The 19,786-nt window shown below is 61.6% G+C and overlaps 3 protein-coding genes across 4 annotated transcripts in view; 1 reads left to right on the top strand and 2 right to left on the bottom strand.

Moving 5' to 3' along the window:
• The window catches only part of GOLGA1 (golgin A1), a 74,742-nt gene extending 55,424 nt beyond the window's left edge, over positions 1-19,318 (bottom strand). Inside the window, exon 1 of the mRNA XM_051637004.1 lies at positions 19,314-19,318. The gene's annotated coding sequence lies outside the window, so the exon portion shown is untranslated. The remainder of the gene's footprint in view (positions 1-19,313) is intronic.
• Positions 2,686-4,475, top strand: RPL35 (ribosomal protein L35). Its single transcript, XM_051637035.1, has 4 exons — positions 2,686-2,778; positions 2,996-3,132; positions 3,503-3,584; positions 4,255-4,475. Exons 1-4 carry the CDS (start codon positions 2,776-2,778, stop codon positions 4,402-4,404), a joined length of 372 nt encoding a protein of 123 aa, XP_051492995.1. The 5' UTR covers positions 2,686-2,775; the 3' UTR covers positions 4,405-4,475.
• Positions 11,869-19,581, bottom strand: OLFML2A (olfactomedin like 2A). Of its 2 annotated transcripts, XM_051637010.1 has the most exons (9): positions 19,455-19,581; positions 15,155-15,418; positions 14,941-15,048; positions 14,640-14,825; positions 14,197-14,455; positions 13,830-14,066; positions 13,480-13,665; positions 12,966-13,246; positions 11,869-12,728 (listed from the first exon to the last, which is right to left on the bottom strand). In XM_051637010.1, exons 1-9 carry the CDS (start codon positions 19,518-19,520, stop codon positions 12,645-12,647), a joined length of 1,671 nt encoding a protein of 556 aa, XP_051492970.1. In that variant the 5' UTR covers positions 19,521-19,581; the 3' UTR covers positions 11,869-12,644. The 2 variants fall into 2 exon arrangements, with proteins under 2 accessions (XP_051492970.1, XP_051492969.1); XM_051637009.1 differs by having other exon boundaries at positions 11,869-13,246.
• Between the last annotated feature and the right edge of the window lie 205 nt (positions 19,582-19,786).

Here is a 19,786-nt window from a genome sequence, read left to right as displayed (position 1 = left end):
TGATATAATGAATCCCGTTATCCATTTATACCTCGGCAGTCTATCAGCAACTCCATTTAAAGCCAAAAAAGCTAAACCAGAAGATAAGAGATGCAAAATGAGGCGAGGTGGGGCTGGCAGGGGCAGGGCCAGCACAGCTGCAGGGGAGCAGCATGTGATGGGAGCAGTTCTGGCAGCAGGAGGGGGGTCCAGCCCCAGCCTCCCAGCCCAGACTCTGCTTCCAGCACAAGCTGGGGACAACCCACCTCACTCCAACGCAGAGCTGACTCTGGCTGCAAGCTTCTCAGTGTGGCGAACTGTTAATTCTCCATTTTCCTTCACCAAATAAAACAGACATTAAGAACAAGCCCAGCCAACTCTCTGTTCCTCCCACTCTAAGCACTTTCAGCCTTTTATCACTTGTAGTTTCAACAGAGCACAGCACACACAGAACAGGGTGCTGCTCTCTGCACCCCTCTTAAATGTAGCACTTAGCCTAACCAGTCTTTGTGACAAAATCTTCCCATGTTTGGAAGGGACATGGACTGCCAATTGCATTTTGATGCTGTATCCTACCTATATTTAAAGACAGAAAAAATATGGCTATCTCCTCTGTAGCACAACAAAATATTTCTTCTGCTATTTTGTATTTTCTGTAGCAAAGAACCTGGCTATCACATTTGTCTATGCTATCTGTATTATTTTTAGCAGCCCAGAATGACTGTACAGTTATACTTTCTGCTTCTCCCTGCACAACTCGAGGCTTCTTTCATTTAACATAAATTGTGATCCAGTTTACCAAAAGCTCTTAAAAGAGACTGACTTGAAAATGAAGCACGTTTTCTCTAAGAACACAACCTAGAGCCCAGCCTCGCGCTCCTTACTCGCTCCCTCAACAGTCTGAGCAAGGAAGTTAACAACTGTTACACAACAGGGTTCACACAAGGTGAGAAGATGCACCAGGCAGCTGCCAGCTCCCACAGCAAGACCCGTACCAGGAGGATCTGCCATGGTGTCCAAAGGCTGCTACCAACACTCCGGGTCTGCTGCTGGCGGGAACGGCGGGAGAGCGTGCACATGCTGGGAGACTCACACCAACGTTTTAGTCACCATCCGGTCCAACAGTGCTGCTTTGCATCATCTTACACAAGATGCTGAGAATTATGGACTGCATTTGGACAGCTCTTGCAAAACCTAGCAGGTTTTTACATTAAAGGATCCATCTTGCAGACTGAAGGACGAGAACTGCTTAGCCAAGACACAGCTAAAGCAAGCAAGCATGGAGCCTGGTTACTGGATGACAGAAGTGAAACTCAGACTTTTATGAAAACAGAACCTATTCTGTGGTGAGAGATGAAACCCGGACTCTGAAAACCTGCAGTCTTGATCCCAAGTGTTTTCTCCGGGAGGTCCTTTAGTTAATGACATTTTTATAGCCAGTAATGAGCAAGAAATCTGGGGAGGTGACACAACAGAACCATCATCCAGCTCCTACCCCCAAGGGCGTTTCACATCACCTATTGTCAGGAGCCCTTCTCGGTACAAAACAAGAACCTGGTGAAGAAGGGGGTGCTGAAAAAAAACCTTCAAAACCAGAACAAATCCATGATGGCTCCATCAAAAAGCAATCTGGATATCCAGCACCGCACAGACAGCTCTTGGAAAACCCAGCAGCGTCTCACCCGAAGCGGCTGCTGCCGCCGGCGGGCTGCCCCCCGCCCGGGGACAGCCTCGGCAGCGGGGGGTTCAGGCGGAGGGGCCGCTGCTGTAATTACTGCAGCTTCGTTATGAATCAAGGCCTAGGCAGAAAACGTGTCACATCGCACTTCTCGCCTCCGTTACCGGCGCACCGGGCCTCGGCAGCCCCGCGGCCCGCCCGCCACAGCCGCGGGTCCCGCTCCAGCCGCGGGCTCGATCCGAAGGCGCCCGCAGCGCGGCAGGACCCGCCACCGCGAGGGGATGCTCGGCCCGGCCGCCCGCACCTGCCGCCTTACCTGGGCTCCGCTTGCGGCCGGGCTGCCGCGCTGGGCGCGGGGCTCCGCGGGGCCGGGGGTCCCGCCGCCGGGCCTGAGGCGCCCGCAGCCGCCCCGCCCCCCGCACCTGGAGGCCGGGCCGGTGCGGGGCAGCGCTGCCGGCCGCTCCTCACAGCATCCGCGCCGCCCCGGCCGCCCCAGGCACAGCCCGCAGAGCCGCCCCGGCTGCGCGGGGCGCGGCTGCCGCCTCGCGCTAGTCTGGGCCGGCCTGGCCCCGCCCGCTGCCACCGGGGACACGCCCGGGCTGGCGGGGCCGCCCGTCACTCGCAGCCCGCGCCCCGCGAGGCGCGGCGCCCGGGAACGGCGGGAGGCGGCGCCACCGTGCGGGGAGGCCCGGCCCGGTGCGCCGGGCCCGGCCGGACCAGCTCCCGCCGCCCGCCCGTCCCTCCGCGCCACCTGCGCGCACGGCCCTGCCCGAGCCCCGCGCCGCCGTGACCGCTCCCGCGCCCGCCGCGGTCAGAGCCCCGCACCTCGGGCCGCGCCAGGCGCCGGCGTCGCTCTGGCAGGGCTCCCGGGCTGCCCGCAGGGGGGCGGTAGCGGCCTCGAACCCGCGGCCCAGCGGCCCGCAGCGCGCGCTCCCGGGGCTGCCGCGCGCCCGCCTGCCCTGCCCGCGGCCCGGCCGGCACCACCGCGCGGCCCGGGGGTGCGCAGCGCGGGCGCCTCCCCCCGCCCAGCCGCGCCTTGGTAGGCTCCGGCAGCGCGCCCGCCCCCGGCCCCGCGCGGCTTCCGTCCCTTCCGCCCGAGCCGCGCCGCTGCTGCCATCATGGTGAGCGCCGCGCCGCCCGCCCCGCGCCATCCAGCGCCATCCAGCGCCATCCGCGGGGCCGCCGGGCCTCCCGCCCGGCGCGGAGGGGCCGCCATCTGGAGGGGGCGCGGGCGGGGGGCGATACGGGGCGTCAGGGGCGGGCGGGAGGCCGCGGGGGGGAGGCCGGGGCGCGCAGCGGGGGGCCGGGGCGGGCTGACGGTCTGTCCGCCGCCCGCAGGCCAAGATCAAGGCCCGAGACCTGCGCGGGAAGAAGAAGGAGGAGCTTCTGAAGCAGCTGGACGATCTCAAGGTGGAGCTGTCGCAGCTGCGCGTGGCTAAGGTGACCGGCGGGGCCGCCTCCAAGCTCTCCAAGATGTGAGTGGGCCCGGGCGGCGGGCGCTGCTGCGGGGGAGCGGGCCCGAGCCTGAGCGACGGCTGCGGGAGCGCGGCCTGCAGCCGGGGCCGGCGGGGCCGCGGCGCGCGGGGATGCAGAGGGTCTGCCCGCCTGCGGTTGCCGTGAGCCGGGCAGCGGGAGGGCGGTGGTGTGGGAGCGCGACGCGTTTGGAGGCTTGAAAATCGGTTCGTGCGCCTCAGGGATGTTGAGCTGAGCGATGCCGGGAGTTGTCGGTGTTTTCCTGCAGCGTGGGGCAGTGCAGGTTGTAGCGTGTACACAGCTCCGTGCTGGGCTGTCAGGCTGAGGGACTTGCCTGTCTGTGCCTTCTGAGCTGAACTTTCCCTGCTGCAGACGCGTGGTGCGCAAATCCATCGCCAGGGTCCTGACTGTGATCAACCAGACCCAGAAGGAGAACTTGAGGAAGTTCTATAAGGTAAGACGAAGTATCTTTCACAGGGGCCTTTTTTTTGTCTCACTATTTTCAAATACACAGTTTGTAGGAAGGAAATAACTTCATAGATTGTCACTTAGAGGCTTAAAATTTAATTAAAAAATACTTGTTTATGGTCATTTTAAAAGTTCTGTAGCCGTGGTTCCTTTTTAAATAGTGCAAAACTACCCTGACTTCTGTAAACTCTGTGGATCTGGTTTTGCCAGGAGAGTCTTCTGGGCAGCGTGGCTTCTCTGAGGTGTAGTGCACTGCCTAGAAGATGCATTTTCCAGAAACATGGATACCCTCTTTCCTGAGTTTAAGCTGTGACCAAGGAATTCTTTATCTCGTAAAGTTTCCATAATTTTTTACAGTGTTACTTTTTGGGGTTTTAAATATATAGAATAGGGGGGAAAAAATGTTGTGTTGAATAACTGGGACTTGTAAGGTTACTTAAACCTGAGTCACAGCTTCTGTAGCTGCTGCAGAAGTTGGAACTGGCTCAAACTTTTCAATGGACAGAAGTTCTCTTAAGCTTTCAGTCTTAATGCTGGTCCAAATAAAAAGCTGAAAGCACTGCTGCTGGTGTCCTTGCAGCAGCTCAGCTCTCTGTGAGCTCCTGCACCTGATTGCTGCTTCACAGCCTCTCAACTTGTGTGGTTTTTGTCAACAGGGCAAAAAGTACAAGCCCCTGGACCTGCGGCCGAAGAAGACCCGTGCCATGCGGCGCCGGCTGAACAAGCACGAGGAGAACCTGAAGACCAAGAAACAGCAGAGAAAAGAACGTTTGTACCCTGCCCGGAAATATGCCCTCAAGGCATGAACCTGCCTGGTACCCAGGGGCCCTCCTGGTGCTGGCTGAGTATGTCTCATTAAATGGAATCCTGTTTGGAAGCTGGCACTGGTGGTTTTTTCAGCAGTGGTGGGATGGAAGAGTCAGCAGCTTTATGAAGAGGGATTGGAGGATTTTTGTTAGAACTGATACTGCTAATGAAAATAGTAACAGAATGTGCAGTTCAGGATTATTTTTCTTCTTGAAGGACAGGCAGATGAGCACAGATCTGTGAGGCTTCTTCAGCTTCACACATGGAAAGTGTTTAACTTGAGATTGGTTTAAAAAGGAAACTTTACAGAGGTGTTTACAGTGAGTTGGTGTTCATCACTTCAGTAGCTTAAGAACAAATGTTTAAGGCTTTTGTCTAGTGCCAGGGCTTGAAGTGTTACAGAGGTGAACTCCCTTGCTGGGGGCGGCCAGGGGGCTGCTGCAGCCCCCTCCCCAGGGAGCCCTCAGTGTCAGGAACCTGGGTGCCACCAGCTTCCACCAGATGGGTTTCTGCTTGTGGCTGATATAATCTTGGCAAACAGTTCCTGGAAGTACCAGGGTGCTCTTGTGAAGAGGGAGGCTCCACCCCACATCCCCTGCCAGCAGAGGTGCCTTTGGGATGCAGGAGATGGGGTCTGTGGGTGCCCCTGCTGTGGAGTCCACAGGCTGACACTGGTTGCCCTGGGAGTTGTGAGTGTAAAGAGGACTTGGCTTCTCACGTGTGCAGGTGTTTCTTCTGGATGAGGACAGTCCTTCCAGACAGTTGTTAGCAGACAGCATTGCCTGCTGCAGGGCAGGATGGGGAAAGCCCAGTGCCTGTTGGAGTGTTTGGAAAACAGAGCAGGTAGGATGGTTTCAGACCAAGTGTTCCTTTTGTGTGTGTGCAGACTGAGAGGTGAAGTGAAACCAGGGAACCAGACCAGAGAAGAGCTGGTTGAACCAGAAGGTTGATAACTAAAGTATCAAGGCACTCCCTGCTCTCAGAGCTCCACACTTTCAGCTGTAAATCACAGAGCTGGGTAAATGGTTTGACTCTGTCCCGCAGGGAATTCTTTGGAACTCAGAGATGAAGTTCCAATTCCAAAGACCTTTTTTGGTTCTGATGGAAGAGTTAGGCAGTGCTGCTCAGGCATTAGTGATGCAGCAGTCATGGTTTGTGTTAGTGTAGCTAATACGTGCTAACACAAAAAATTCTACCCATTAGGGAGTCCTTAGATTGGATCCAGATTCTGTACAGGAAAAGGATGTTAATTCTGCTTGCTGAACTTAGCATAGATCTGAAGGGATTTTTAAGCCTCAAACAAGTTTTAGCTGGAGAGAGGTCTCGTTACGTGCAGTGGAGTGAATTTCCCATATTTTGGGCTGTTGGGAGGGATAGCTTCACCATGATGCTAATGCTGGCTGTGTGATGGCTTTGTGAGGAGCTTAGTGTGGGCCTGAGCTCACTGGATTTGGCAGCAAAGGGCCCAGCCTGGCAGAGCTCCGGGCACAGGCCCCTGGGGGCCCAGGCTGCCAGAGGGGGGGGTTGTGTGGGAACTGGCTGCACTAGCTGATGTCCCTGTCACCGAAGAGGCAGGCAGGGTGACGTGCTTTGCATTGAGTTACTGAACACCCTGCAGTGGGCAGCAGCAAGGCTGCCCCTGGAAAGGTGTGTGCTGTTCCCCCAGCACATGTGGCCTCCCTCCCCACAGCAGAAGGAGCACAGTGCTGCAGGGATCCCAGATCCACATGCTCCTGTCCCAGGAGCCTGATGCCTGATAGGGGAGGGAGAGGCTGGCCCTGTGTTGGGAGCTGGGCAGGCTGGGGCTGGCTGCTGCTGTCAGGTCATGCCTGGCTGCGTTTGGGCTGCTCTTCAGGAGAGGCGTTGTGTGCCCCGTGCTCCTCAGGCTCTTTGTCTGGGAGCCTGGTGGCTCCTGCCAGCATTCCTGACATGGAAAAGCAAACATGGGTAACGTTTCCTGATGTAAATTACTGGTTCTGACTGTGACCCAGGAGCCAGTCAGCAGGGACCATGAACTCTGGGGTGGTTTGGAAATTAAGATGGGAAGAAGGTGGATGCACTGCAGAGCCTCTGATGGCAGCATCAGAGTGTGCTTGAGGGGACACTGCTGTCACCATCTGCCCCCAGCCAGGAGAGCAGCAGCACTGCCTGAAGAGGGCCTTGTCTTACAGGTCCTATTGTGGTTCAGGTGACAACAAGCCATTACTAGTCAGTAACAAGAGGAGAAAAAAATGAAAAAACCCTAAGTGCCAGACACTGAACATCCAAGAAGTCCCAGGTTTGGACAGCATGGACAGCAGCATGGCCCCGGGAAGACTTAATGTGTGGCCACTGCAGGGACAAAATGAACAGCAGCTGCTGACACGGGCCTTGGGTTTAGCACCAGTGTCTGCAGAGCACCAGGGCCTCCAAGGCTCAAAATGTTTATTTTCTCCTTGTAACTGAAGCTGTCCCTCAGCATTAGCTTCCTGAGGAAAGCTGCTCTTCAGCAAATAAACGATTTCCAGGGCAGGGGTGAGGAAGGAGGAGCAGCCACTATGGCCCAGCCCTGGCTGTCCTGGGGAGCAGTCACAGCACCAGATGTTTCTCTCCCTGGAGCAGGAGGCATTAGCCCGGTGCTGATGGTGTCTTTGGGATGTGGCAGGACCTACTTTTGGGCCTGATTCTGCAGCTTGGGTGGGGACAGGAAGTCTGGGACAAGGGGGGCTGCAGGGAGGGCAGAGGCAGATGCTGGTCCTGTGAGGTCTGGGTGGGAAAGCCCAGATTCCCACCTCCCTTAGCTGGAGTTTGCTGTGATGGACACGAACCCAGCTCTTCCAACGCTCCTGGCATTGCTCCTGTCACATCCCTGCTCCTGGGACCAACCGCCTTGGCCGTGTCCAGGTGCCCTTGGCCTCAGCATGTCACCCACTCCTCGTGCCAGGGGAGAGGTGGCCCCACATGGCTGCGTGTGAGCGGCCTCTGGTGCATCAGGGTAACAACAAGCCCCATTTGAGTGCCTGGCCTGGCAGGGAGATGCCACGTCCCGCCGGCCGCGCGATGACCGGGGTGTGCCCAGGGCAGCTGCCTGCTCCCTGCCCTGAACGCCTGCTCTGTTGGGCAGGCAGGGGGAGGATTGTCCCCCCGCCCCCAGTCCCGCTCTCCTGTGAATACAGGCAGTGTCTGACACAGGCACTGGCCCCGAAGCCCTGCTCCCCCCATCCTGGGGGCTCTTGAACAAAGGTGGCCCTTGGTAGGGGTGTCTGTGCTGGGGCTGCTGGCTCCTTGCCAGCCTGGTTGGGCACCCGCGGGGCGGCGGAGGCGGCCGCAGGGCCGAGCAGAGCCCAGCCAGGAGCAGCCCATGGGCAGCCCGCTCCTTCCCCGGGCTGTGCTGTGGGGCACTGCCGGGTGCACGCACCACCCTGAGGGGCTGCTGTGCTGGGGGCTGGGGTGGTTTGGAGCCAGCTGTGGGGATCCTGGGATGGGATTTCTTTTCCCACTGGAGTGTGAGTCAGAGGTGGCACCGCCAAGGCCCGTGGCTCCCTCCCTTCCCTCCGGCTGCTGCCACCCACCACTGCCTGGCCCTTTCCCATGGCTGCTCAGTGTGGTCCACCTGGCCACCCCCAGTCCTGCCTCACCCCATGGCCCCATGTCACCCTGCAGGGCTCCAGAGACTGACCAGGGACCCCACAGCACCAATGTGCCCTCACCAAACACCGCCCAGGGTGGGCAGCTGAGGGGACGGGGACACAGCATGAGGGCTCTGGTGCTGGAACTGAGCCTGCAGCTTCGTGGGAAGGACCTGGGGACCACCAGGTTCTGCCCAGAGGCTGCTGCCGTAGCAGGGCACCATGTCCAGCCTCAGCCCTCTGCCAAGCCCCAGTGCTGGAGCCCAGCTGTGCCCGGGCAGCCATGCCAGGAGGGATCCAGGAGGCAGGTTTCAGTCAGGCGAAGTCGGGGGCCCTGGTGGGAGCAGCAGGTCCGTGCTGGGCCATGTGCTCTGTACCTGCCCCAGCCCAGAGACAGGTACATGCAGGGATGTGGAAGCCCCCAGGTCCTGAGGCTGTGTTCATGCCTTGGCTTCCCCACCGTGCCGTTTCTGGAAGCCTCCTGCAGCCCTGGGGTGCTGGGAAGGTGCGTGTGGAACCGGCAGCGCCTGCTGCTCTCCCGACCAGGGTTGTTTGGGTTGGTCAACACTCGCATCCTGAGCCCCCGCTGTGCTTCCAGCTGCAGCTTCATCATGGTTGCAAGAGAAACAGCTCCCTGCTGCCAGCACAGCCCTGCCACGGGGAAGCACTTGAGCAGGTTTGATGCTGGGCACGCACACCCCTTCTGGGGAAGCTCTGCCAGCCATGTCGTCCCCACCTCCCTGCTGGCCCTGGGTGCAATGAGCTGGTGGGTCTCAGCAGGGGTACCTGTCCTGGCTCGGTGCTGCACTGTGAGCCACAGCCCGGGGATGGGGAGGGCAGGGATGCCCCAGCAGAGTGTGTGAGCAGAGCAGTGCCAGCACCATCCTGCTGCACTGCTGCTGTGCCAGGAGCCATGGCACATCCCCAGGGAGTGGGAAATGCCTTCCCTCCCGTGCAGCAGCACTGCCAGGGCTGTGCCCAGGCCTGCCGGCAGCAGGGACTGTGCAGAGAAAAGGGCAGGGCAATAAAAATAGATCCCCATGACTCCTGGTGCTGCTGGCTCTGGCTTTGAAGCATGTTTGCAATGTGGGCACAGCCCGAGGACTCCCTCCCACCTGCTGCCAGACACACATCCCCTCATTCCTGTGTCAGTGGCCCCCAGACAGACATAAGAATGGAGGGAAGGGCCCTACATCCCCTTAGGATGCTCCTCGCTTGGCTGGCCCCAGCCCTGCAGCCCCACGCAGGTCACTACTGGTTCTCCCTGGCCAGGGAAGAGCTCTGTGGCCACGAGCAAGAGACAGTGTGTCTTGTGCCCTGGGGATGGACACAGGACCCTCTGGTGGGACCAAACTGCAGCTGGGAGGGGCTCAGCTGCACCAGCTGAGGGTCCTGGCACAGAGAGGAAGAAGCCAGAGCAGGGCAAAGTTAGGACCTCACTGCCTGGCTTCACCCAGGGGCTGGCTGTGCCCGCGGAGAGTGTTTTTGAAGGGAAGGCTGTGGCACCAGCAGCCACCCACTCAGATGGCCTCAGCACCCTTCCCTGGGTGCTGTGTTGCTGTCACGGGGGCCTCAGGCAGTGCAGCCCCTTAGCATCCCTGCCTCAAGCTTCATTTGCTGCCTGCTGCTGAACTGAGAGATTTTAATCTTTTAATCACGTTATGAGCCGAGGTGGTGCCGGCCACGCACAGGAGGAATGTCTGGAAGTCAGCAGCTCCCAACGCGGCGGGAGCTCATCCTGCCCCCACCTGCATGTCCCCACTGTGTCCTGCCTGGGGACCTCTGTCCTCCCACACCGGCCTCTTCTGCCTGGGACTGGGACCAGGAGCAGGACCTGGGACTAGAGACCAGGACCAGGCTTCAGGGACCATGGAGCAGCACCACAGCCAGGAGCAGGACAAGGACCAGGACCAGCTGGCAAAGGACTGCTGGGGCTGGAGTTCCCCTGCCACATGCACATCCAGCACACATGTCCCTTTGTGCAGCAGCAGGAGTGAGGGAGGTTTCTGCATGTCCCAGAGCCACCAAATCCAGCTGCCAGTACAGCCATGCTGCCATGGGGATGGGCTGGCCAGGCCGCAGCTGGGCAGGCACTTGGAGCCACGTCCATGGACGCCACCTGAGGTGTCATTCCCTAACATGTAACAGTGGAGAAAGGGGATCAGGGTGACTTTAGATTGAGAAAAAGGCATGGAGCAGTGTGGGGCCCAGGAAGCCTGAAGGACACAGCGCAATGATCCCCCTGAGAAACAAAACCTGTTTGCTTTTGCTCCCTGCTGGTGTTCTGTCAGTGGGGAGCTGGGGGGGAGCTGCTTCCCCAGCACTGCACCCCAGCTCTTACAGTGATGAGGCTGTTACAGCCCCTGCTGCCACTGCATGGCCCTGTGCTGCTGAGAAACCTACTGGGGCTGCAGACTGCCACCGGGTCACAGTCCTGCACTGCCTGGCACCACTCTGCGTCACCCCGCGTCACCCCACATCATCCCATGTCACCCTGCTTTGTCCTGTGTCACCCCCCTCCCCAGCTGCCCCCAGCCCGGGAGCCCGGCTGAGCTGGTGCACGTGGCTGCAGGTTTTGGGGGCAAGGCCAGGCAGCTGTAGGGGGGGAAAAGTATTTCATGAAATGTCTGTCATGTGGGCATAATTAAAGCCTCTCGTTATCACAGCGTTAGCAGAGCAAGGGGCATTCTCGCAGAGGGGTGCCTTTGCAGGAGGCTCCACAGCTGCAATTAAATGACCCCCCAGCCATGAGGGTTTAATTACCCCGTTCCCTGTGTTTTCTTCCCTCGGGGAGCAGAGGGGTGTCCACAGCCCAGGGCAGAGCCATGGCAGCCCCTGCCGAAGGACAACAAAGCCCTGGAATTAGAGATGTGCTGGGAGTTTACTTTACTGCAAAAAAATGTCAGAAATATGTATTGTTTGGACAGGGATTTGCTGGGGATGTCTAGATAAAAGCCTGGCAGGGACCCAGCCAGGGGAGGGGGAAAGTCAGCCAGCTCCTTTCTCGTGGTGGGAACTTTCAGCCAAGCGAGGGATGCTCCGCACCGCTGGCATGGGGGGCTTGGGGCCGAGGCAGGGGCAGGGACGGCTGCTGCCTTCGGGAGCCAGAGCAGGAGCAGGACCCGGGTGCAGCCCGTGGGCAGGGAAGGGGCTGCCAGGCTGCCCCGTGCCCAGCACTGGCTTTGGGACTTTGCAGGAAGAAACGTTTCCTCCACGTTGGCATCATGGGACACTGGGCTCAGCTGCTCAGAGACGGCTCCATGGCATGAGCAGCCTGGCCACAGCCCAACAAGCCATCTGGCCAGCATGCAGGGCTTGCCAGTGCCCAGGGGCGGCTGCCCTGGCATGTAGAGCCAGGAGTGGGAAGGAGCTGGGCCATGGGGGCTGCTCTCATCCCTCGGGGCCCCCCGGCTGCTACACGCTTGCCAAATTCTGCAGCAGTCAGGGCAGCTGCTCTCGGTGCCCACGCTCAGCTGCTTTCCTCTCCCTTTCCCGCTTTCCCAGCAGTGGGGCTCAGCTGCTGGGGCTGCAGTGCAGACCTGGGAAGGCCAAATCCCCTTTTCCCCAGGACACTGCAGGGTCTGTGCTTCCAGGTCTGTGCCTGGGACCTGCCTGCCTCTTGCTGCCCAGCCAGGAACCCCCAGCTGTGGCACTGCCAGGGGCTGCGGGGGAATGTGGGGTGACCCTCCCAGGCTTGACTCCCCCAGGAGTGCTGCCAGGAGCTGCGACAGCCAGATGTGCTGTGAAATACAGCTGTGTGTGCCAGAACCCCTGGGCACGGATGGGACAGGGAGTGCCCACCCTGCCCACTCCTCCCACCCAGCTTTGGGAGAAATGACAGCACACGCAGCCCCATTCCACATCTGTTATTTTTTAATACTGTTCACGTCTAAAATGACTAAAACCAAGCCAAGCGCTCCCAGCCCCTCGCCTGGCAGCAGGCGGTGCAGGAGGGCCGCGGGTCCCCGCCGCGGGGTGCAGGCAGGGGTGCAGGCAGGGGTGCAGGCAGGGCACCCCGGCACTGCAGGCAGGGCACTGCTCTGCGCTGCCTGCCAGGAGAGAGGGCTCCGCGCGGCTTTGGTGAACGCATTTAAATAATAAGCTAATGAGCGGCAAAAGCAAAGGCATCTTAATCACGTCTCCTACATTAGCCACGGCAGCTGCTCCTCCTGCCCCGGCAGCGAGGGGGCCCTGCCCGCCCGCGGGGCTCGGGGCAGGCGGGGACACGGGTCTCGCAGCGCCGGCGGCTCCGGTAAGCGCGGGGCGGCGGGTGTGCGGGCGGAGCTCCGTGCGGTGCTGAGTGCGGTGCTCGGGGCGGTGGCGTGGGGCTGGTGCTGCCGTGTCCTCCCGGTGCCGCGGGGCTGGGCTCCTCTCCCGCATCCCCAGGAGGGCAATGCCGGCCGAGCTGGCTGTGGGGCAGCCCCACGGCCCCAGAGGCCACGCTGTCGTGGGGGGCGGTTTCTGTGCTTTCCCGCACCCCTGCCGCGCGGTGCAGGGGACTGGGGCACAGCAGATGAGGGTGGGTTTGGGGTGGAAGCCGGGCTCTGGTCACAGCCCTGGCCCAGCTGGGACCCCTGGCAGGGCACGGTGCAGGGTGGGCACAGGGATGTGGCTGGGACCCGGCTGGGCTCTCAGACCACGAAGTGAAGCCCATACGTCATCTGATGGCCGTTGTCCCAGGCGTAGAGCACCTTCTCCTTGGGGTTGTAGTCGACCTGTGTGGTGAAGGAGTACTGGTTGAGGAAGGGCAGCCGGAGCTCTGCCTCCGTGTCCGTGTGCGTGTCAAAGGCGTAGGAGATCTGCCCTTCTTTCTGGTTGTAGGTGTCCACAGCATAGAGGATGCCGCAGATGATGAAGCAGTTCCCATAGGCGTTGCGCTTCAGCCCCGTCTTCCATGTGGTTTCCCTGCGCACCGAGAGGTCCCCAGGGTCGAGTCGGCTCAGGACAATCACCTCCTGCTGTGAGTAGTCATAGTCCACAGAGGGGTAGATGACCCAGAGCCCGCTCTCATCCACAGCGAAGTCGATGTCCGAGTGGCCCTTCCACTTCCAGGGCGTCGTGTCCTCGTACACCACGTCATGGAGCAGCGCCCATCCCGCCACGTACCGCTCCTTCAGGTCATACTTGATTATGTTCTTGGTGAAGGCACGGTTGTAGTAAAAGGCCCCCTTGTACACCACGTGCCCAGTGCCAATCCAGTTGTAGGGCAGCTTGTAGAGGTTGCTCCAGCGGCCTGTGAGTGGGCAGGAGAGCCATTGGGACCCCTCACAGTACTGGGGTCCCATGCATGATGGCCCAAGCATGCTGGTGGCAGCAGGGTACTTGAGTCCTCCTTGCTGCCCCATGGGTGCTGCCCAGTGCAGGTCCCTATCAGCAACCCACCACCCCAGGGCCTGGCATAGCCAGCACTGGGCACCCACCCAGGAGGAGGCAGGGCCCCTCGCCTGCTCCGCTACCAGCCCTCACCCTGCTTGAAGTTGTCGAGGCTCCTGAACTCCACCAGACTGTTGCCATAGTAGTAGTTGGTGACATAGATGCGGTCATCTTTGGCTGCTGGGTCCTTCATCCAGGCCCCCTCATTGCGCCCATAGCTGTGGTGCTCCGTGGGGGGCTCCACAGACTCAATGGTGCCTTCACACTCCAACTCCTTCACTGGGTACCGAGGAGGAGGAGGAAGGCTTACCCCCTGCCCCAGGCAGCCTGCCTCCACCAGGGCCAGGAAGCCATTTGCCACAGCAGGGCTATTGCTGGCCCAGCCTGGCCACAAGTGCCAGGACCAACAGGGTGGGTGCCCCTCCCAGACCCTGCTCACCCACCTCTGTTTGGCGTTTCGGGCCCCCCGGTGCTGTCAGGCCCCTGCCCGAGGTCAGTGGGGTGGGGGCTGTGGGCGGTGGTGTGGGGGGACGGGGTGGTGCTGCTGGGTGCAGCTGTGGTGCTGGGCATGATGGTCTCTGCCCGCATGAAGGCTTGGGCTGGGGTCCCTTTGGCTGGGGGGTGCAAGGGGCCCCTCTCCTCATGCCGCTCCGACACAGCCACCCCCCTTGCGGGGCTCTCTGTGGGGGGACAAGCCAGGGGGTCAGTGTGTCGGTGGGGGCAGCCCCCGGCCCTCTGCCCCACTGAGCAGCACCATGGCAGGAGAGGGCTCCCAGCCCCCCGCAGCCCTGACCCAGCCCAGGGACTCACCACGGCTGCTGGCTGGCCCCTCCGCCCCCGCCTGCCCGGCCTTGTAGTAAGTGATGCCCCGGACCACGGTTTGCTGGTGTGCCAATGGCTTGGGCTTGGCTGTGGGCTGGGGCCCCCCCCTGGCCTTCGGGTTATCCTTTTTGGGCTTCTCAGGCTTCAGCTGCTTCTCCTTGGGTGCTCGGAGGGCTGCCCTGTCCCCCAGCGCCTTGCGGGTGCTGGGGTACCGTCCTGCCTCCTTCTCTGGGCCCCCAGCTGTGTCCTAGGGGGCACAGCCTGGTCAGACCCCCTCCCCTTCCTCCCTCCCTTCCCATGGCTGTGCTGTGGGCACAGGCACCACCCCTTGGCTGCCAGCGAGGAGCTCCCCATGTGAGGCCACCAGCCCCGGGGTGTCAGCTCTGCCCCACAGCAGGGGAAGCCCAGTCAGTGGTGCCATCCAGGGGTACCTGTGCCTTGCTCTCGGGGACAGCAGCAGCATCCTTCTGCAGCAGCTGGTAGCCCAGGTTGGAGATCTCCTTCTTGATGCTGATCATGATGTCTGAGTAGTTCTCATAGCGTCTCATCTGGTTAGTGAGGTGCAGGACACTCTCCTTCATGAAGTCATTCTCCCTGCTCAGGTTGGTCTTGATGGTCTGGAGGAGAGGAGAGGTGTGGACCCCCATTCTGGGAGCCCGCAACACCCCCAGATGGTCCCAAGCAGCTGGACAGGGGAGGCTTTGGGGACAGTACCAGTTGGAGCTCACTCACCTCCTCCAGTGTGTTCATCTGGGCCACCACCTTGCTGATGTAGGAGTGCACCTTCATCAGGTCCATGCTGTAGAGTGTTCCCTCCAGCAGGTCCACCATGCTCTGCAGCTGTAGAGGGAAAGCAGGTCTGGAGCATGGGGCTGGGGTAGGGAGCTGGAGCATCTGGAGGGGGTCCCTGGACCCCAGCCCACAGTCCCACCAGGCCTGCAGATACCTTGAAGAGCTCAGGCGCCTGCTTCTTCAGCTTCTCCATCTTCCACTCATTCTCACAGGGGTTGAGCGAGGAGGGGGGGGCAGTGCAGGAGCACTTGCAGTCAGCCCCCGAGCTCACTGTCTCCACCGTGTAGAAGTCCTCCACCCGCACGCTGCCGCTGCGCAGGCGGCTGCAGGCGTCCCTGCTGAGCGGCCGCAGGATGCACTTGCAGCGGCAGTCGGAGCCCTCCGAGGTCATCCGGACCTGGTCCGCCTCCTCCAGCGCCTGCAGGGACACGTGGGGCAGCCAGTGAGCCTCTTGTCCTTGCCTGGGCATCCCACAGGGCCCTGCTGAGCCCAGCCAGCTCTCACAGCCAAGTCCCTCTCTGCTGCATGCCCAGAGGTCTCCAATCACCCCTGGGTCTCCTGGCCATGTCCCAGAGTGCATGGGACATCATCTGGCCCAGAGCACCTTGTCCCACCATCCTGCACCTGGGTGACAGTGACCAAACCCAGGAAGCTGCTTGCCCCCGCGGCCACCAGTGTTTCGTGCCTCAGGTCCCATTGCTGTAGCTGTTTCCCAGCCTCCAGCAAGACCCGAGTGAGCAAGGACAGTGGCAAAGAGACCCAGAAGTGCCTCTGTCCCCTCGCGCCCACAGCCCTGAGTCCACACAGGGTCCCTTGTTCATGGTGACATGCAGCCACCTCAGGGTGAGCTCAGCCCCTCCAGACTCCTGCAATGGCCCCAGGCGCACACTCAAGGACTCCCTTGTTTCCACACATGGCCCTGACTCATGCTACAGAGCCCAGGGTGCTTTTTGGCTGGTTTCTGCAGATTCCCCCTGTTGTGCTCAGAAACAAAGCAGTGTTGAGGAGCCGTGTCCTGCTCACCCCTTGTCACCAGCGATGTCCCCATGGGGGTCTGGCAGGGAGCATGGCCAAGCTGTGCTGGGTGCCCTGGGTGTGGGGCTGCACCCGGATGGTGGGAGACCTGAGAGCAGCAGCGCGGTGACCCTGGAGGGAAAGTGCTCTGCCCACGGGGACTGACTCACTCTGGGAAACAGAATGGTGGCAGCGCTGGGAAATGAGCTCAACTCACGCTCTCCCACCCTCCCCGGAGCACTGTGCACCGTGGGAAAGGGCAGAGGCCCACGGGGCTGATGTCCTGCCTGTGGGCAGCACCCACAGCTGCGCAGGCTCCATCCTCCCCACACCCAACCGGGATGATGTGCTGGTAGCTCCAGATAGTGGCTTTCCCTGGGAGCTGCTCCCTCAGCAGGGACCCCCCCACAGCCGGGCCAAGGGCTTCCCTGCCTAAAGAGGCAGCAAAACCTCCTGCATTTTGCATTTCAAAAAAGCGTCTCCCTTTCAGGTACCGCTGGCTGCGAGGAAAACACTGGCAGCCCAGAAGGGCTGTAAATCCAACAGGATCTAATCAAGCTCGCGGCAGGGAGCAGCGGGGCAGGGAGCAGGACACCCCCCCAAGCACCACCTCTCCAGGCTTTCACACCCCCCTGGGCCCCCTGACCTCCGCACGGCCACGCCGGCACTTGTGCAAACAGGCAGAGGGATTCCCAGCCGAGCTGCCGGCGCCGCGCACACACGGGCAGCTCCTCGGCCGGAGCTGGGCTGCTGTCCTCGCCATCAGCTCTGTCCCTGTCCCTCCATGTGCACGGCGCTGCACGAGGTCCCGGTGTGCACACGCATCCCTGCGGGAGCCCTGCGCGACGTCCTGCTGTGTCCTGTGGGGGCATCCACTGCATTTCCAGCTGGGGTCCCCCATTCCTGCCAACACCCCAGCACCAACCCCTGGTGAAGCTACCACCATCCCACCCACAACTGGCACCTTCTGCAGGGAAGCGCTGCAGCCGCCTGTGCTGGAAGCTTGATCCCACGGGAGCTGCAGGTGTGGGGGATCCCTCGGCAGCGCTGCAGCTGGGCTGGGGGCTCTGTGGGTCCCACTGCACCTGGAGAAGCCCCGCCAGTGGCTGTTCACACTTCACCACACACGGGGGTCCCAGCAAACAGAAGGTCCCCTGCAGCCCAAAGGAGCAACCTCTTCCTCAGAGACCCTCTGCTGGAAGCCCTGTCCCTCCCGTGTCCCATGAGCAGCCCCTGGCCAGGCAGGCAGGGGCCGGGGGGCCCAGCAGCCGCTTCCGTCTCGTGGCCACTCAGCAAAATCCGCTCACCTTGGGTCGAGGTGCAAGAGGGAGAGTGGCTGCCCCTTCCCAGGCACTGCCTGCCCCTCACTGCCTGAGAGCCCGGGCAGCCGCCTGTCTTCGCATGGGGTGGTAACATTAAACCTCGTTCTGCCTTTTAAATGGCTTCCTTAAACAGGAACTGTATGATCTATTTATACAGAAAAGGCTATAAACAAGGAAGTCTTAAAAAAAAGGCCCCTGCATGATCCCTTCTGTGAGGGTCACCCCGCCTCCCTGCCTCGGCCGCAGGGTGACACCTGCCTGGGTGTCCTCCCTCAGCCTGTGCCCAGCTGTGTCCCAATATCCCGTGCTCCCTGCACACATGGGATCTGCTGCCCAACTGCATGTGGGTGGATCAGGATGTGGAGGCAGGGGGCAGCCCCAGCCAAAGGCTGCTGCACTGCACCGGCTGCTCAGGGACAAAATCTCAGCTCCCCAAGAAACCTTAATGGGAGCTGCTGCAGCCTCACAAGGTTTCTGGCTGGTTCTTTCCCAGAACGCCCCCTGCTTGCTGCAGACCCTGGCCAAGAGTGCAGGCAGGCGGGTGCTGCCCCTCCTCTGGAGCCAGGTCCCAGCTCCACAGTGGGACCGTGCACCCACGGCTGGCGTGCAAGCATCCCAGTTTTATGAGCTGGGTAATTTTCCCAGTTCTGCCTGGTTTCTGGGACCTCTTGCGAGAGCATCCATGTGAGCAGGGAGTTTGTGCCATTATTTGGAGAAAGCGAGACCTTTGACAATGAACCTTGGCCAGCTTTTAAGCTGTCCTTTGATTGCTGCCAGAGGACTTGTCTCGGAGGAAAACACGCTGTGTTGATAAGCATGCTGCTGCCTCTTGCACAGCTGCTGGGAGCCATGTCCCTGTCACCGGAGGGAAACAGTGTCACCTTCCTCTTCCTCCTCCTCCCCAGCTTGGCACAGGGCGTTAAATACGCTCTGCAGCCGGGGGGCCGGGCAGAGCAGGGCTGGCAGAGCTGGGCTGATGGCAGCCAGGCCCCAGGCGCTGGCGCTGCTCGGGCGTCCCGTGTCGGTCACAGGGACACAACCATGCGGAACACTTGCGTGGCACAGGAATGCCCACTGATGGGATCTGATCCAAACGGCAAGAACTGAAGAGATATCTTTAAGTACAGTGGGCAGCACCTGCTGTGGATCCCGGAGTGCTCCGGACACCACTCCCAAGCCAGCCACTGCCAGTAAAGAGTCATGTTTTCATACTGTTCCGGCAAAGAACTTGGAAAATCTTGGCTTTGGTGATTGCAGCATCAGCACCTTTCCTACCTGGGGGCTGCTCCCCCCAGACTCCCTCTGGCCTGCATCCCAGCCTGGCTATGGACACGGACGCCACGGGTCAACAGACTCCCTCAGACCCAGGAGAGGGGCTGGCTCCCCCACGCTGCCCCCTCATATCCCCGGGAAGTCTTGTCCAGGCTGTTCTCTCTGGCACGGAGACACTAATTGCAAAGCTCAGCACCGCAGCGCTGGAGCTTGGGCACCTTCCAACCACCCCAGCACGCTCACAGTCCCGCACACCCCCTCCACCGAAACCCCCACAGCGCAGGGAGCACCCGCCCCAAAACCGCGCTGCCCTTTCCCCGGGAACATCCCACGCTCCAGATCCCCTGCTCCCCTCTCCTCCCCTCGGAGGGGCTCGGCCAGCGCCTGAGCAGGGTTGCTGGCGCAGCGGAGCTCGCCGGAGCATCCCTGCCCCAAAATCTGCTCCTGCAGGAAGACTCCGGCCCGGGGACGCGGTCCTGGGTCCCGGTTCCCAGCGCCGGTTGCGGTACCGCAGCCAGCCCAGGGCGGTCCTCACGCCGCCCCTTCTGTCCGCAGGGGCACCGAGACAGCCCCAGCGCTCCCCTCATCACCGCGTCGGTGCGGCGGGAGGCGGTGGGGTGGGGGGGTCACTGCCCACCCACGCCCCCTCCCGCTCCGCCCCGGGACCCCCTCGGCGCCCGCCCGCTACCGCCGGGGTCTCCGGACCAGCACCGCCCGCCCCGAGGGCGCCGGCCCCGCAGGGAGCGGGGGCTGCACCGCCCGCTCCGGGGCTCCAGCGGGGAGCGCGCCCTGCTGGGCGCACATCGGTCCCAAGCCCAGTCCCGGTGCTGGTGCGCCCGGTCTTACCGTGGCGACGCCGCGCGCCGCGGCCAGCGCCGGGAGCAGCAGCGCCGGGAGCAGCAGCGCCCGCATGGCGAGAGCGGCGCCGAGCGCCCGCACCGACCGCCCGCTCCACCCGTCCCGGCGGGGAGGAGCCGCCCGTCCCGCCCGCCAGTCCCGCCCCGCCCCGGGCCGGCCCGGCCCGGCCCGGCGGCCGCACCGGCCCCAGAAGCTGCACCCAGGCGGCGAGGGCGGCTCGGTCCCACCCGGGCGGAGCTGTCCCATGCCCGCCCCGGGCCTGTGCGGGCTTTCCCTGCACCGGGAATGTCTGGTACCGCGAGCTGCCCGGTAACCCTTGC

This window comes from Apus apus, chromosome 19 (genome assembly GCF_020740795.1).
Source record: "Apus apus isolate bApuApu2 chromosome 19, bApuApu2.pri.cur, whole genome shotgun sequence".
NCBI classification, from domain to species: Eukaryota; Metazoa; Chordata; class Aves; order Apodiformes; family Apodidae; genus Apus; species Apus apus.
Note: the sequence above shows the minus strand (reverse complement) of the source record. Positions and strands in the feature narration are given on the sequence as shown.